Source organism: Choristoneura fumiferana, unplaced genomic scaffold, assembly GCF_025370935.1.
Source record: "Choristoneura fumiferana unplaced genomic scaffold, NRCan_CFum_1 Sck3bRy_42;HRSCAF=210_pilon, whole genome shotgun sequence".
NCBI lineage: Eukaryota > Metazoa > Arthropoda > Insecta > Lepidoptera > Tortricidae > Choristoneura > Choristoneura fumiferana.
In genome coordinates, this window is record NW_027413028.1 from 1 (window position 1) to 17,478 (window position 17,478).

At 36.7% G+C, this 17,478-nt stretch overlaps 1 protein-coding gene across 1 annotated transcript; it reads right to left on the bottom strand.

Annotated features, from left to right (window-relative positions):
• Positions 1 to 8,679: 8,679 nt before the first annotated feature.
• LOC141445180 (ATP-binding cassette sub-family G member 4-like) lies at positions 8,680 to 10,192 on the bottom strand. The gene is made up of 3 exons (XM_074110966.1): positions 9,795 to 10,192; positions 9,471 to 9,571; positions 8,680 to 9,317 (listed from the first exon to the last, which is right to left on the bottom strand). Exons 1-3 carry the CDS (start codon positions 10,165 to 10,167, stop codon positions 8,817 to 8,819), a joined length of 975 nt encoding a protein of 324 aa, XP_073967067.1. The 5' UTR covers positions 10,168 to 10,192; the 3' UTR covers positions 8,680 to 8,816.
• Positions 10,193 to 17,478: the final 7,286 nt, after the last annotated feature.

Genomic DNA, 17,478 nt, shown 5'->3' on the forward strand with positions numbered 1-17,478 from the left:
AAAAAAATCGAATACCCGACCGTCTAAAAAAATTAAAAAGGAAAAACAGATCTAGTATCTAGAACGCTGTTAGTAATTGCTTCAACAGTCGGGACCCATTACTGTAATGGGTCCCGACTGTTGAAGTTTAAGTTATTGACAGAGTTCTAGGCCACAAGACTTGTTTTTGTCAGTTTAGTTTTTATTAAAATTTGAATTTGAATTTGAATTTTAAGCTGTGTATGTGCAGATGGAAAAACTAATGGCAAAACAATATTCATGTTATCCATTCTCATATTATAAATACGAAAATGTGTGTTTTTGTGTGTTTGTATGTTTGTACGTTTGTCCGTCTTTCACGTCGAAGCGGATCGACGGATCGACGTGATTTCTGACATAGAGATAGTTTATAGGCCAGAGAGTGACATAGGCTACTTTTTATCCCGTAAAATGCACAGTTCCTGAGGGAACAACAATAGCCGAATTCCACGCGGGCGAAGTCGCGGGCAAAAGCTAGTATTAATCAATAAAAAAACTTTTAAGTTAACGTAATCAAAAGATGAAGATGTTTACAAATTGACGTAAATGAAAAACTTATAGAGTCACTTGAAATTAGGTATGAAAGTAGCTATTGTCTTGTAGCATTACATGTTAAAATGATTTCATAATGAATTGTCAAACTTTATGTTGAGTCTAACTCCTGAATTAATAAGATTTGCCTATTCCAATGCGTCCAATAATCTTAATTTACGTTCTCGGAACCGGACATAATAGCCGCCTAAGCTCTAAGCTTATTACACACATTTCACCGTACGATCTCCTAACCTCTTGTAACTGCAATATTCCATCAGCGTTATGCTTAGCTTATAGTAATAACCGTATGTGTATTCGGCTATATGGTAATTCATTACCAGATAATCTGCATATTATCATCACTGGTTTGACTATAACAGCGAAGATTTGAATGGCCGTTTGTCGATTTCACCGTGTCATCATCATCAATCATCATCTGCCGTATGACGTCCACTGTGGGCCTCCCGCATAGACCTCCAGTTGCCTCGGTTGGAAGCGGCTTGCATATGACGGCGGCCGATCGTAAAATCCACCAGATCACGAAATTCCTAGGCATATCGTGAAATGGCGCTATTTCATGATTTGGCCAGTTTAGGCAGATCATGAAATTCCTAGGCGTATCATGAAACGACGCCATATCGGTCCTGGCACTTCGCCGGCCGCTGCCGCGGCACGCTCGCTTCGCTCGCTCAGCTCGTGCATAGTGGTCACAATTCACACTAACAACTCCTCGCTTCGCTCGTTGTACCAATTCTTTTCTTTTTTTCGGCATATATATCACGATGTGCCCGGTATAGAGCTAGGAATGTCAACGAATAAAAAAAATCTGAAGGTTTAAACTTCTTTCTTCTTCATTTCTTCTTGAAGTGTAAGTAAATATAATGACCCGGATAACTCACGTCTTAAATCGAGTTTAGCTCGACATGTTTTACGATGTTTTCCATCACCGAGGTCTTGTAAAATTTCAAATGTGATTTTGCATTTATGCCGATACACGCAAAAGTGCGAGTCCGGACTAACCGCCCAAAAATAACCTACGACTTTTTGTTTTGAAATTTTGAACGCACCGTAATCTGAATTATTTAGGTTTTACAGCCATTCAGAAACGGTCCCATTTAACTCCATAAACGTAATAAAACAACACCTAACAAACAATACCCTGTAAAAATCAAAGATCAGGGATTTCAATGGAATACGACTATAAAGCACCCGAGGAGAACATACGGGGGAATATGTGCGCTATTTGTTTAGCTTCTTATTGAAAAATGTTCGCGTTTGCATTGAACGAGAAAAATTTTGCAAGGCAGCTTACACAGCAATGTTTGAAGGTATTTAATTAATACGTAAGGATTACGAATTATCATTTCCTCATTCGACGTATACATTTTTGGGGTTCCGTACACGAAGGGTAACAAACAGAATCATGTTAATGTCGATATACACTCTCCGTTTGTCTGTCACAGAGGATCTTAAGGATTAATTTCTAATAACAAATAATAATGAACTAAAACAAATTACTTTGCTCACCCGCGACCTTTTGCAAGAAAAGTTTGTTTATGCATGCATTTCCTCCATCTCCACATTGTAATAACACACACAAATCACACAAACTCAGCTATCACCACCACCCTACACCGACCCGTTTCCAACTCAACCAGCACTCATCTTCAGAGCAATATAGAGTTCAGAGGAACTGCATGAACACCATTTCTTGCACAGATGTAGGTTAGTTGATCATAAGGTCGTGGGTGAGCATCATTATTTTAGTCATTTACAACTAACATTCTGGACAGCGAAACCGCGGGTACCTAATGGGTGGTCAAGTTATATCTACGAAATATAGTTTCCTACCTCGGTATATGGAAGGGATGTCACAAGTAACCGGTAGTTTATTGTCTCGGACTGTCAAATCCTTTGTTCTTGTTATTTCCTCGTTAATAACCTTAGTTTAAAAAAGAATCATCTAACTGTTATACTCTTTTGCAATATCAACTTAAATTGCGAGAGTCAGGGTTCGCTTTGCAATAATGCGATTTAGGAGTAGGTAAAGGGGCTTGTAAAAACTATAACTGTAACTAATTTAGCATTGGAATCAATATTCGAAACCTAATAGGTATAGCGAGACTGGAAATATGTTCGAGCGGGAGGTGATTTAATTTTGGTGCCGCAGAATTATAAGACTCGTTTAAGTAAATTTGTTGAAAAGAATAATAAAACCTCGTAATAAGTATAAAATAATATGGATTAGAATCATGAAGCTCTCTAAGAAAAATAAAAGTTGTCGATAAAAACTGCAGGCCAATTCCTTTAAATTTAAATATTGCTACCAAATAGCTTCAAACAGAATTTCATGTTAATTTATTGAATCAGGCGTTCAGGCGTTACGGAGGTCCATATCAATGAACACCATGTTGTTAGTGAATTAACATTGTTAAAAAAGTGATGAGTAATGCCATCTACAATCTGGTCACAGTAACCATGCAATTCGTGTGTAGTTAGCTACTGTGAACGTAGATGGCGTTAAAGTCTTAAAATTTCGATGGAAAGCGAGCGTCTTGGAACGAGTAACAGATGGCGTTAAATTTACTAGTAAGTACCTATAGTGTGCCTTGGAAATTGAAATCGATAAAGACGACATAAACGCAAACTAACAAAGTTATTACTAGCAATTTTCATTTCAATATCTAATGAATCCAGAGCAACACACAAACACACAAACATCACGCCTGTATTCCCAAACGGGGTAGGCAGAGCACACGAAACGTTACAGTTTTAGCAATTTTAGGTTTTAAGATTGACAAAAACGGTACAATAGTGACAGGTAAATCCAGAGCAATCATGAACATATTACTACTAAATATGGCCGAATGTTCATTGCATAAGTAAGTTTCCAAATTTTATCCTTTTCTTTAAATAAAAATATATCAAGCTCAACACAAGAGTCTTCCACGTCTTCCATGCTGGCCTGTCCGGAATACACTGGTGCGCTTGCAAGCGTGTTACTGCTCGTAAATGTCATTCCAGTGTTTGTATAGGTTTGGAGTTGGACGCTTGGCAAGCCTCGCCAAGGGTGAAAATGTAGCGTTCAGAAAACCCTCATTGTCAGTTTATTATTTGTTTTCTATTGGCGCCGCTAAAGGCGCTGTGTATTTTAATAGTATTTATGTGGCTGGTGCATAATGAGAGGCATTAAAGTACGAGTGTGGTTTTATGAAACGAGCCGAAGGCGAGTTTCATAATAAGATCACACGAGTGTTTTAATGCCTAATTATGTATAGCCGCATACATAACTTTATCTACATGCATATCATAAGTTTTCTATAATATGTTCAGATATGGCCTGTATTTTGACTTTGACTTTGACTTTGACTTTGAATAATAATTATTATCTACATGCATGTCATAAGTTTTCTACAATATGTACAGATATGCATTGTTAAAAAAAGTATTACCGATACTTTAATGTAAACATTAAGATGCACTGTACTTTAATGTGAACATTAAGATGCACCCGCAGATACCAGGTTTCTTAATAAAGGCCATTTGATAGTCGTTTCTGAACATATAATAGGGAAGTTATGATATGCATGTAGATAAACTATAATTGAGATTTTTTGCGGTTGTGTCGTCTTATATGCCAAAAACTAGATCCTTGCTTTTGTTTACTTATTTTTATTTTATATAAGGTCCTTTATAGGATGGGAGCGTGCACTCGGGAAAAAAACATTAAATATATTTAGACGACTGGGTAGGGAGAACCCAGAATTAGTGATGGACAGTCACCGTCTAAAGAACCCGGCTGCACGTCCCCAACTTACAAATGAGATTAAGGGGCTGTTTCACCACCCATTGATTAATTTTATTTGACGGATAAATGTGATGCCGTCTCCGTCTATTCGAACAAAACAAACAGAGACGGCATCACATTTATCCGTCAAATAAATTTAATCAATGGATGTCGTAAGAGGCGACTAAGGATATAGGTTAAGGTATACCGTAGGCGACAGCCTAGCAACCTGTCACTACCCGTATTGTACCGTTTTTGAAAAACTTAAAACCTAAAATTGCTAAAAGTGGCTCCGAAGCGGTAACGTTTCGTGTGCTCTGCCTACCCCATTTGGGAATACAGGCGTGATGTTGTGTGTGTGTGTGTACGGTGAAACAGCGGGTAAATGGGACATGGTTGAAGAAAACAAAGTATTTATAATAAAAATCACAGTCGTTTAATGTTAATAAATACTGGTTATTAGGATAGACATAGAGATTTACCAAAACCTTTAGCGCTGTCGGAAAGGTAAGTTAAATCTAATTAAGTCTAGTTTATATTTAGGTATGAGTACATGCGAGTAGTTTCCTACGCCGCCAGTAAATTAAACTAATATCAAAAATCTTCCGCTGAAGATCATCATTTCATTTATTCAGCTTGATCAAAAACATAAATTGACATTATTTAAATTCTTATTTGCACGAGTCCCGTTTTGCATTATAACGTCCTAGGTAAAATAATTCTAATATTTTAATATCAATAAATAGAAGAGAATATATTATATAATAATATAAGGTAATAAACAGTACTGATGAAGAATCTCTGACAAAATTATGTGAAATTGATGCTATGGTCAAGCATTTTTTTTTACTTTAAAAACTGCAAAAACAGGTACAGGTAGGTCGCGAGCGGTACCCATTTGTGATCGTTTTCTACAGAAACGGAAAAGTACAAGAACAAGTTGAACACTTGCCAATAATGTCATGTTTATTAAATTCTGGAACCATTAAAAATTCGAACACGGTGCTGTAAATCAATTCGAAATATTTCAGCAAATGTTTGAATAAGCTAAGCACACCTGTTAGTGTTTCGGGGAAACGTTCATTGCTGAACTTTGGCCGTCCCCGAGGATCACCAATGCCTTTCCACGAAACCATAATTTAAAAAAAAAACACTTGTGGTTGACAAATGCAACACGATGTATCAAGTCATATCAAATAAAACATGTAGGAAACCTTTGCAAGAGCGTCAGTTCAGTCAGGCTTGCTCAAACATTTACTGAAATAACACAAACTATTTAATTTCATGACACCGTGTACCTTTACCGGATGGCGGATAATACTTAATTGTCAGTTTACTTCAATTGCTATATAACGCAAGGCTATAAACAGCAATATCCTTTTTCCTGTTTTCCTTGGTTTATACAGGATGAAACGTTGAACTCGGTTAATAATGGACATTAATATAATGCCTTAATCCATTTGTTAAAAATAGTCTGAAAAATGTTGCTGTTTCCGTACATTGACTTAGTGATTTAATTTGAACCATGTATGGAAACCAGACTATTGTCCAGCAAACTGTGCATGAAACACTAATTTTGATTCACGTTCAATGTTTCACCCTGTATAGTAAAACTTGTTTCCACACGAGACGTTTTATTTTAAATCAAGCTAAATAATAATAGTGCAGTTTCGTAAAAGAGCAGTGGAGCAAGGACCTTCCGAATCGTCTTATCTTATTAGTTGAATTCCACCTCGCATCACAAGGAGAGCTAAGACCATTGAGTTGTGAAAACAAGATAAATACGATATTTTCCGACAAGATACGATGACAAAACGTTATTCACTACAAACCGTAACCGCATTGATACGGGTATACACATTTAGCATCTAATTTTGACACCAGTAACTGAATTTAACACGATTTTAATACCGAACTAACTATAGACTCCTACCAAACAAAGTTCACAAAACATTCTCGAAAGCAACATACGAATTATTATTGGTGCTGTGAGGAACTTAAGATTAAGTCATGGGCCCGGCGTTTATAAAACCTTATCTAATTAACCCCTAGGAGTGTAAAATTAACTAATCTGAACTATTAAGCTAGATATTTCGAAACCTACCGAACGTTAACCTAGCCTACGCCAAGCGTCAGAACACGCGGGAACTGCTGCCGAATATAAAAAACGCCTTTTGCTCGGTTACTTTAACCTTTTAACTTTTCATTACAGAAAAAAAGAAACAGACAACATTACAGAAGTAGTAATTGGCTACTTTACATTAACTTTTTACTATAGAAAAACACACACAAACATCACGCCTGTATTCCCAAATGGAGTAGAAAAGCGAAACATAAAAATAGGTTGCTTTAACCTATTATGATAGAAAGACAATAAATAAGAATTCAAACTAATTAAGAGCAATGTAATTAGTTTGAATTCAACAATTATCGTGCTACTTCTCCTGTACGTGTTCAGACGAAAATTGCTTATCCAGTCCTTAGATATTCACGAAGAGAATTTTTAACTGCTATGCAGTATGTTTACAAATATCTTTTTAGGTGTATCCTCAATGTTTAAAGCTAATCTCACTGTTGAAGAGAAATTATCGTACTTTTAGTACTACGTTCTTGTTTTTCATCGGGCTGGTACAGTTTCAGCCATAACTTATATAAAATTCTTAAGATTGAATTCCACTCTCGACTAGCTTAAAGAACGTATCAATTTTGCCCTTATTAGCAGTCTCATAAAGTATACTTATTACAAGCTTGTAAATATACATAGATCTCAGTACCATTGTGGAATCATTTCCAACACTATAGTATAATCTTAATAGATATTGAATTTTTTACATCATCTTTAAGATGCATAGTTTCATCTAAACAATCATGTTCACCGTGTAATTGATGATGATGATGTTCAAAACTAGCCAACATTATATTAATATAATTAAGAGTTTGAAATATCACCATAACCAGTTGTGATGTATCGAATAAGTTTACTTCATCGAAGGTTTCTAAAATAACCGAGCAGAAGAATTTGTTCACTGAATTAAGTAACTATTTTCGAGCTAACTGTACCTAACTAACTACGATCGATTTGAGAATTCACCATGAGTTGTAATACCGTCATAATAATAATATTGTCATTTATTATTTCAATCCATCACAAAATTATCTTTGCTAATGGTAAAAACTGGAACTAATAGCACTCCGTGATAAATACGCGATCAGCTTTGATAACTATGATATTTTAATCGATAGAGGTAAGTTTGTAATCTTAACCAGTACTTGCTAACCTTGCTTTGTTGCAAACCATTTCTGAGAACGTCATTTGCGTGAGTGAGACTAACGAACTTAAGGGATTTTTTTCTTGAGTGTGAAAGAGAAACAATTTATAAAGCGGTCTTTATATGCTTTTAATAGAAGGCCACAAACCCATGGCGCTCTCTGTTCTTAAAACTATTGGAACATGCGTGACTTAACAATAATTTCAAAGGCTGAGTCGACAACTAGATAACTATCTACTAAACCTTTCATTAAACCTCATTCTAATTTAACTCTTACCTACGTTGATACGAAAATTTGGTGTTGACTGACATAAGATTATAAATTATACTTAATTGTTGATATTACGAAAGATCTTATTGAGAACCAATCACCGGTACAGAACGTTCGATTTTATATCTTAGTTACAAGCTATTTGCTGCTAAGTCAAATAGGCCGCAATCACATAATACAATCAGCAATTAAAGGAACCTAAACATTTCAACGTAACGATTGGAATTATATTACAAAACTAGCTGTGCCCGCGGCTTCGTCTGCGTGGACTTAGAATTATTTCAGCCATTTATTGTTTTAACTGCCTAGCAGTTTACAAAAGACACCTGCCATCAAAATTGACTTAACTCTCATAGCGTGATAAATGACCTCGCGACATGCTGCTACAATTAGATGTCAGCTGCTCTTACTTTGGAATTGTTTTTCTAAGAACCCATATATCAAATTTTATTTTTTGTATAAGTTTTAAATCATTTCACAGACAATACCTATATGAGAAATACTATAATAGGTAACCCAGGTTTTCGCGAAATCAACGATTCTTTCAAAAGTGTTCGATAAAATTCTTTAGATTGACGTACCTACTTACTACTTTTTTATTTGTGAACCGATTCAAATAAAATAAACACTAAATGTTAATCCAAGGAAACGACAATATATTGGTGAAAACTGCATCCTCCTAGGTTAAGCCGTTTCTGAGATTAGCGTTAGCAAACGCACAGACAAACAGAATTCTAAAAAATATTGTTTAGGGTTCTATTGCACCAATAAATACCCCCAGAAACAGTCATAGACAAATAATTTCAATGTACAGACATAGACTTGTTACAGATTTATTATATTGTATAGATGTACATACTTTGCAATTCCAAATATCCACCCAACACAAACTGCATTTAAATGAAACATTTCGTAACATTAAAGCTTAAATTTGTGCCTACTGCATCATCTGCAACTTAAACCTTAGCACTAAGTACGAAACAAGCCGGATGAAGACGAAGAAAGCGCTGAGTGCTGCGACGTCCACCCAAAAATTTGCTTTGTCCATAGTCATTTCTTTCAAGAAAGACTCTGGTTTCCTAAAATGGCAATAGACTTCTGAGCAATGAAGTTTCTCTCTTCCATAGCCGTATATGGAGAGCATGGCTCCTTCGAAGCCGTATCTTACGTAGCTGAGGTAAGTGACCCACTGAAGGTAGCCAGGTATGGCCTTGAAGTTGACGAAGAAGCCAGAGAAGAGAACGACCGGGATGGTGGTTACAGGGCCGAGGTAGACGCCAGTTTCTATCTTCATGGCGGCCCCGATGAGGAGGCCTAGCGACTGTGCCACGAGAGCTGTGAGGATGTTGATGGTAGTGAACATGAGGATCCGATCTGTCTGCATCGGCTGGCCAGTCATAAAGTACACTATTATGACATATACACCGCTGAAGACTATCTGCGGAGAAATAAATTACAAATATTAAAGAGGACGTCATTTGTCAATAGTTGGGTTGAATTTCATTTGTATTTTTTTACAATTGCCATCGAAGCTACAAAACCTGAGGCATATATGATATTACAAAGTTACTAAATTGTGTGAATAAAATACCTGGAAGGGTAGGTCCGCAAGCGTTTTTGCAAAGTAGAAAGCTTTTAATGAGTACCAATAATTTAAATGCTCTCTCACAAACACACTTATTTCCGTCGGGACTGAAACAAAAACAATTATTAACATCCATCCGACTCAATAAAGTACTTTACACAATTAATTAGTCTCAGTACATAAAAAGGCATATCTTTATTATTATAGGAACTGACAATTCCGCAAGTTACTCAGAAGCAAATATTGCTAAGGGTTATACTGGTGCAAAATTTGAATTGCTGTACACATGGCAATCATAAGTATTTCATGTCACATCATATTTAAACTTACATGTTAGGATTGTAGGCATCATCGCCGTGAACATTGTAAACATGACAGTGAAGAATATGCAGCCAGCGTTGCTCATGACCTTTGCGGCGTCAGAACCAATGTCATAGTACAGGAAACCGATCAGCAGCCCAACGACCGTATGCGAACATAGCCTTAAATGCGTCAGCATCTGATCTCGGAGGATGCTTCGGAAGGTACGCTTCAGCAAAATCCAGAACTGCTTGAAGCCTGATGTGGGGAATCCGGTCTTCACAGGTTTCTTGGTGAAGCTTTCGCTGGAGTCCAGGAGTGAGGTGGTGCAAGTGACGGGAGCGAGGTTAGAGGAGTTAGGGAGTGCGTTCTGTTTTTCTGGATTGGGTGCTGGTCCAGACATGTCTATTACTGTGCAAGTCGGCTTGTCTGGAAAAGAAAGCTAAGGTTAGGAAATTGTTGATGACGTACCTAATGCGATTAGTTTTATGAATCAACGAATAAGAGAGTACTACGATTACGGTGGTTAGAGAACCTGACTACGAAGCTTGAGGTCCCGGGTTCGAATCCCGGCCCGGGCAGATATTTGTATGAATAATACAAATGTTTGTTCTGGGATCTTGGATGTTTAATATGTATTTATCTATATAAGTATGTTTATCCAATGCCTAGGTGTTCATAGTACAAGCGTTGCTTAGTTTGGGTTGGGACTAGGTCAATTGGTGTCAAGTGTCCCATGATATTTATTGATTTTATTTTATTTTTTATATAGTTTCAAAATATTTCTAAATGCCACTAGATAGGAAAAGAACCTCGGTTTAGAATAAAGCTTTTTCTACTCGCGTACTGCTGACGATACCGCTATCGGTAATCCAATGAGGTGCATTGTGTGATCGCAACTTTGACATTTCATTGTGAAACGTTTCACAATGTTCTTTTTCGCACTGCAAATGGCGGGATTTAAACAAAAAAAAACTTCAACCATTCTATTTTATTTACTTAATTATTGTTAAATCGACTTTAAAGATTAATTAAAATATGTTTACATAAACAATTATTGAATAATGAATACTTACATAACGGACAATAATGAATTTTACAGTTATTATTAAGAGTCCGCAGCAAGTAGCGCTCAACTCCGCGTTGAGATCACGCGCTAACGCTTTAAAATGTTGTTGTTTCACCTAGAGTAAGACAGGGCGCTAGAAAGAAGCAAGAGCGCGCTAGCGGAAGGCGGAGCTAGAGACATGTCACAGTAACAATATTGCAGTAAAATATCTTCATACAATGGTGAAATTATTGCAGTATCTAAGTAGAATATAACAGTAGAACATCTCCAGACCAAGATTATAATATATACAGCGCGGGAGGGCAGCTACCGCTAGGATATTATTTGGCGTTCCAAAAAACGTAAATGTACATTACACTACACATTACGCTGTAAAACTTTTTTACTGCCCATGGTGAGTACACAATTTTACGTCTTCACCTTGCCAGAAAGTGGGTTTTACCATACGCATAGCGGGCGGTAAAACTCACATTATGGCCAGGTGTGGCGTAATAGTACATTATGTCTTAAGGGCGGTTAATAAGAAATTACGAACGAGAGTATTAGAAGCTCAAAGTCAAAGACTGAGGACTAGGTCGATGTTCATAATTATAGTACCGCCCGTGCGACTTACAATGTTTTCATCACATTTGCGAGTAAAATTGTATATGTGTAAAAGAAAAATATTATTGTTACAAAAATTGCCGATACCGCTGGTGCAGTTCTTGGCAGCGCCAGCTACCAGCCGCCCTCCGCCTCCCGCAGCATGTGCCTGACATGCGTGCACGAGGTCCTCCTGCTAGTCGTGCAGAACCTGCGCGCGCAGCAGTATTAGTACGCGCAACAACTCATAACGCCAAAAAGGCCCTTAGGTTTTATTAAGGACTGCAACCAAGTTAGCCTGCAGCTTACGACACTGTTTACGAGCAAGTGTGATGAAATAGTATATTGTACAACAAAAGCATAAAACGAGCAATTTTACCCGAGACGTTCATATAGCCACCCGAGCCACGGCGAGGGTGGATAGAAACGTCGAGGGGAAAATGGGCTCAATGCTAGAGTTTTACACTCTGCTTTTCACTTCGCTTGCGAAGAAATGAAATAGCAATAGTAAAAATAAATGTTCACTTATTTTGTACCTTTTATTTTTCATGCTTTACTATATTAGTTTTATTGATTTATTTTCATCGATTTGATTGATTTTTAGGTGTAAAAAAATAAAAAAATATGTAGAAACTCTTTTGTTTGTGGTTTCACACCTTGATTGCCTTGACCTTAGACGAAGATTCTACTTTATGCACTAGAGCATAAAAAGTTATTGTATGTTGCCTAGATGCAGCATGAACACGCACTTTACGAGCATGAGAAGTGAAATAGTCGATTGTACAACAAGAGCATAAAACGAGCCATTTTACGACGTTTACGATTTTAAGACGTTCGTTCCGGTACGGCGAGGGTGGATAGACACGTCGAGGGAAAAATGGGTTTAATGCTCGAGTTTTACACTGCTTTTTACTTCGATTAATTCGAGGAAATAGCAACAGTGGAAACAATGGTTCACTTACTATGTTTCTTTTATTTTTCATGAATTACTATATACATAATTCTATTTTTTTATTTTATTGATTTATTTTGATTGATTTGGTTAATTTTTAGTTTTATATAAATAAATAAAAAAAGTTAAAAACTTTCTGTTTGTGGCTGGTTGACACCTGATTAGCTTGGTCTTAGACAAAGATTTTATTTTATGCACTAGAGCATAAAAAAGTCATTTTATGTCGCTTAATCTCAGCATAAAAACGAACTTTACGAGCATGAGAAGTGAAAAGTATAATATCTATAGACTACAACATCAACTTGATTGGACACATTGAAGATTGGGTGTATTGAATAAAATAAAAAAAGTCATACAATATTGTGTTTTATTTTTTAATACATACAAGTATGAAAATTCGCTTATTTTTAAGAACTCTCTCGTATCGGTAACTTTCTAGGTAGACGCGGATCTATAATTTCAGGTAGTATGCATTCCATGTAAAATTTTCTCAATTTATTTAATATGCTCTCCCAGAATCCTGTATCCTTTTCGATTTTTTCGAATAATATGCCTTTTGGAGTCCACACCACGAAGATACAGTATCTTTTTTTTTGTAATATTTAACTGACCTTGTACTTGATAAAAGTAGTTGTGATTTTGCTTCAGTTTTATTTTCTGAGGATCACTTTCGTCCAACACACAGAAAGTAATTTTTTTCTTTAAAATAGCTTCTGTTGGCGTCATATTTGCCGCCGAAGCTGGGCATTTGATCTCCACAATTGTTTCTTCGTCTATGACTCCGTCGGGACTCGCGCCTAAATACTGGTGTTCCTCGAGGATGTATAACCCACAAGGTGATACTTGCACTCCTAGTGCAGCTTCAGTCTCTTTTAAAGCGATGGGCTCATTCTCATTGCCGTATCTAGTAGCATCGCTACCTTTAAAATTGCTATATAAGAGTGTTTTTATAATATTTTTACACGACGTGGCAGCTCTTCTCTTACATATTTGACCAAACACTGACGCAGTAAGGCGTATTTTTCGTTGTTTGATCCATTCAGGGTTCGTTGCCTGCCCAACGGTATCTTTTTGGATATTTTCAAGTTCTATTTTACTTTTTGAAAAGTCTGCTAAGAGTGCTTGTTTTCTTTTTTCGTAGTGCTCAACTTCCATATCTGGTTCTTTTTCGATATCACCGTAATGTTCATCGGGTCCTGCGCTGCGATACGTTTTCTTCGTTTTGATTTTTTGTCTTGGCTTGATTTTCTTTTCGCCTTTTCTGCCTGCCTCTTCTCATACTTCTGCGTGTAAGTCCCCAGTTCTTCATTTTTTGTTAATACTTTACTCATGGTTGCTACAAGACTCCCGGTGTTTCTTTTTGTAGCAGCTGCGTAGCAACGGGACTCATAAGATCCACGAAGGGAGTAATTTATTCGTTTGCCTCCTATAAATTTTGCGATTAGTGCATTAAACTGCTCAACAATATTGTTTGTTTTGCCCCATAAGGAGACTTTCGGCATTGTTTAAAATAGGACTTATAGCGGTGTATATGTCATACCACAAGCCACAATCTTCATTTGGCCTATGAAGTTTTCTTCGCCTGGTTTCGGGCCATTACAAAAATATGTTTTGCAGTTGGCATGCTCACCAAAAACGTGGCAAGGCCCGTTTCGTAGGTCTTTTTTTAATTCATTTACTTTCTCAGTAAAAGTTTTCCCTTCCATTTTCGAAGAAAAGTCTATTGCTCCTTTAATTGCCTTTCGTAGTCGCAATATGTTATCATTTAGGCATTTCCTCATGATAATAGGGACAGGTCCTTGTTTATTTTCAGTTTTTTTTGTCAAATTTCTCAATTTAGTGCAATAATTTCGTAATAAAATGATTACTGCATTCTATTTTGTGTATAGCAGTGGAGTGGCCATATGGCAATGCTTCGTTTAAAGCACTCATGACACTGCTATCGCCATCACCAATAAGTTTGGTGTATTTCAAGCCATGCATATTTATGCTGCATTTAAAACCTTCTACTACACCGTCGGCTTCCATTGCTGTGGAGCTACCAGACCAGTTTTTAAAACATTTATGTTTCTTGACCTCAATCTTTTTATTACTTGCAACAGCGCATACAGAGCAATAAGAATTCCGTATTCCTAAAAAGAGAACCTTTTTAGTTTCATACCCAATAATGCACGCTACCCCGGATAATGAATTATAATTGCTGGTACGATATGATCTTTTTCCCCACGATGCGTCCGCTACTACTGTGATGTAGGGAACGCCATCAGCGTCTACGTTTCCTTTTTCAATTGCCATTTGTTTTTCTTCGAGTCCTGCCTCAAACATGCTCTTCAAAGAGATATCTTTTAAAACATCCCCAAGCAACAAATTCTCTTTCCCAAATGTTTTCTCCGCTATACATGGCATATCTAAATGAGCGCAAAGCTCATCTAATTGGGAAAAGCCACTACCCGAACATACGACTGCTTGAACAACATTTTTATTAATTTTAGACTCTAGTTTTTCATTATTAAATGCTTCTTTTTTGCCACACATTTTGCATTTGAAAAGAAAAGTTGACTGGAATCCGATTCTCGACTCCTTCACAAAATCCATATCTTTAAAGCTGCAATTAAATGGACTATGATCCACAGCCTTCATTTGTTCAAATAAATATTGAACATTGAAAATTCGTCGACCTGTCATTTTACGTACGACTTCCTCATTGCTATCATGATCAAGTTCAATTTGTAATGATGGTGTCGAGGACGGAGTACTCGGACTCAAATTTCTGAAAGGAAAAAAAAGTTACGTTATATTTATACCATGCAAGGTTAAATCAGAGTATACGGTGAAATAAAAATATTTGATACTGCATTATGAGGCGTACACTACTACAGAAAACTTCTAACGCCGGTGACGCTATGCAAAAAATACGTTTCGATTTTCGGTGCCATATTGTGCGCGCGACTACATTTTTAATACAAGCTTTTTGCTGACTGTACTTGCATTTTCATCCAAACTACTTTTCCGTACCAAATGTGGAAGAAGTGGGTCAAATTCAACTCGCAAGATTTTACCTGCACATACATTCATAGGTACATACATTGCAACTATTGCAAGGTAAAAGCTTGTAAAAATAATAATAAAAACACCAACCTGCTAAAATTTTGAAATTGAGGCGGAGGATCGGTATTGTTATCACTATCAGACTGCTCACTGGCATGCTCTCCGGTGCCAAGCGTACTGCACATGTAAAAATACATACATAGTGAAATGACGTCAGTCGCCATTAGTCAAAGTAATAACAGAGACTACCAGAGGTAATACTTCGTTCGTAATACCTTACTTATCGCCCTTAATGAACAATGGGATATTATAGTGCTATGACCTGTATAAGTGAAATAACAGAAGTGCGGTGTACATCGATCAAGATAATAAACTGAAATCATCTTTAATAGCCGTGTCAATATAGGTACGAGTAGGTACTAGTCTCAGTGCAGTTGCAGTCAAGAGCGAAAATAAAACTACAAGTGAAAAACGTAAGTAGCTGTGAAATAAGTTTTTGGTAAAAAAAAAAATCTGTTCAAGCTTTTTTTTTTGCTGACTGTACTTTTTGTCGACTTTACTAGCATTGTTACCTATTAAACTACATCATACGAAATTTCAAGTCGATGCCATTAACCGTTGAAGAATTCCGTCCTGCGGAGACGATCCTGGCCGGACTACCAGGATGTCAGCTACCAGATTATTGTATTGTCACGCAATTCACATAAGTATACCAAATTTCAAGTCAATTCGACCACTGAAACTGAGTCAAATTCAACTCGCAGGATTTGAGCCCTCAATACATACATACGAGTACATAGGTACATACATTGCAAGTTAAATAAAAGATTGTAAACTAGTAAAAATAATAATAAAAAACACTAACCTGCTTAAATTTAGAGGTTGAGGTGGAGGATCGGTATTGTTATCACTATCAGACTGCTCACTGGCATGCTCTCCGGTGCCAAGCGTACTGCACATGTGAAAAATACATACATGGTGAAATGACGTCAGTCGCCATTAGTCAAAGTAATAACAGAGACTACCAGAGGTAATACTTCGTTCGTAATACCTTACTTACCGCCCTAATACACAATGTGCTATTACAGTGCTATGACCTGTATAAGTGAAATAACAAGTTTGTGTGGTGTACCTACGTCGTACAAAAAATATAAATAAAGGTACGAGTACGAAAATTCATTTTTAATACAAGCTTTTTTGCTGACTGTACTTTTTGTCGACTTTACTAGCATTGTTACCCAAACTACATTTATTTTGTACCTATACCAAAAACAAGTCGATAACATTGTAACAGTTGAAGAGTTCCGTCCTTCGGAGACGATTCTGGCCGGACTACCAGGATGTCAGCTACCAGATTATTGTATTGTCACGCAATTTACATAATTATGCAAAAATTTCAAGTCAATCCGACTGCTAGAAGTTGGTCGAATGCAAGATTTGATTACAGACAAATATCGGACAGGTGAAACTAAATAAAGCTGTAATAACAAAATAAAATACTGTAGTAAGACTCTTACGCTACTGTCCTAGTTATAACTTACCTATTAGGATTAATGTTCTTTTTTATGACGAGCCGGTCCTTTTTTTTTTCCTACGAGCCGATAACCATAATCTTGTCTTCGATGATCTTTCACTTCTGGAAACAAGAAACATTAATAATTATTTTTTATGGAGCGCCATAGTTCGCATAGGTACTCTTTTCTCTTTTCTAGTAAAACCATAATTATTTTTTGTCCAAATCATCGTTTGTCAGTATGCGAGCCGATATATGGACCCATTTTTTATAAGTACTTGGTAATATTGACTAAAATGCATCTAGGTAGGTACTTACCCTGTTTATCCATTTTTGTAACATAAAAATGCAAAGTCCATATAAGAAAGCCAAGGTCGTCGAACAGTATGTGCACACACACCACCAGTATCACCAAGAAATATCAAATCCGTTATCAGTCCAAGTCGTAAGTAGTTAGATCGCGTTTATGATACGAAGAGAATTTCACCAAAATAATATTACGTAACTCTCGCGCACAGCTGACGAGTCACTACTAACGAGCGACGCACGC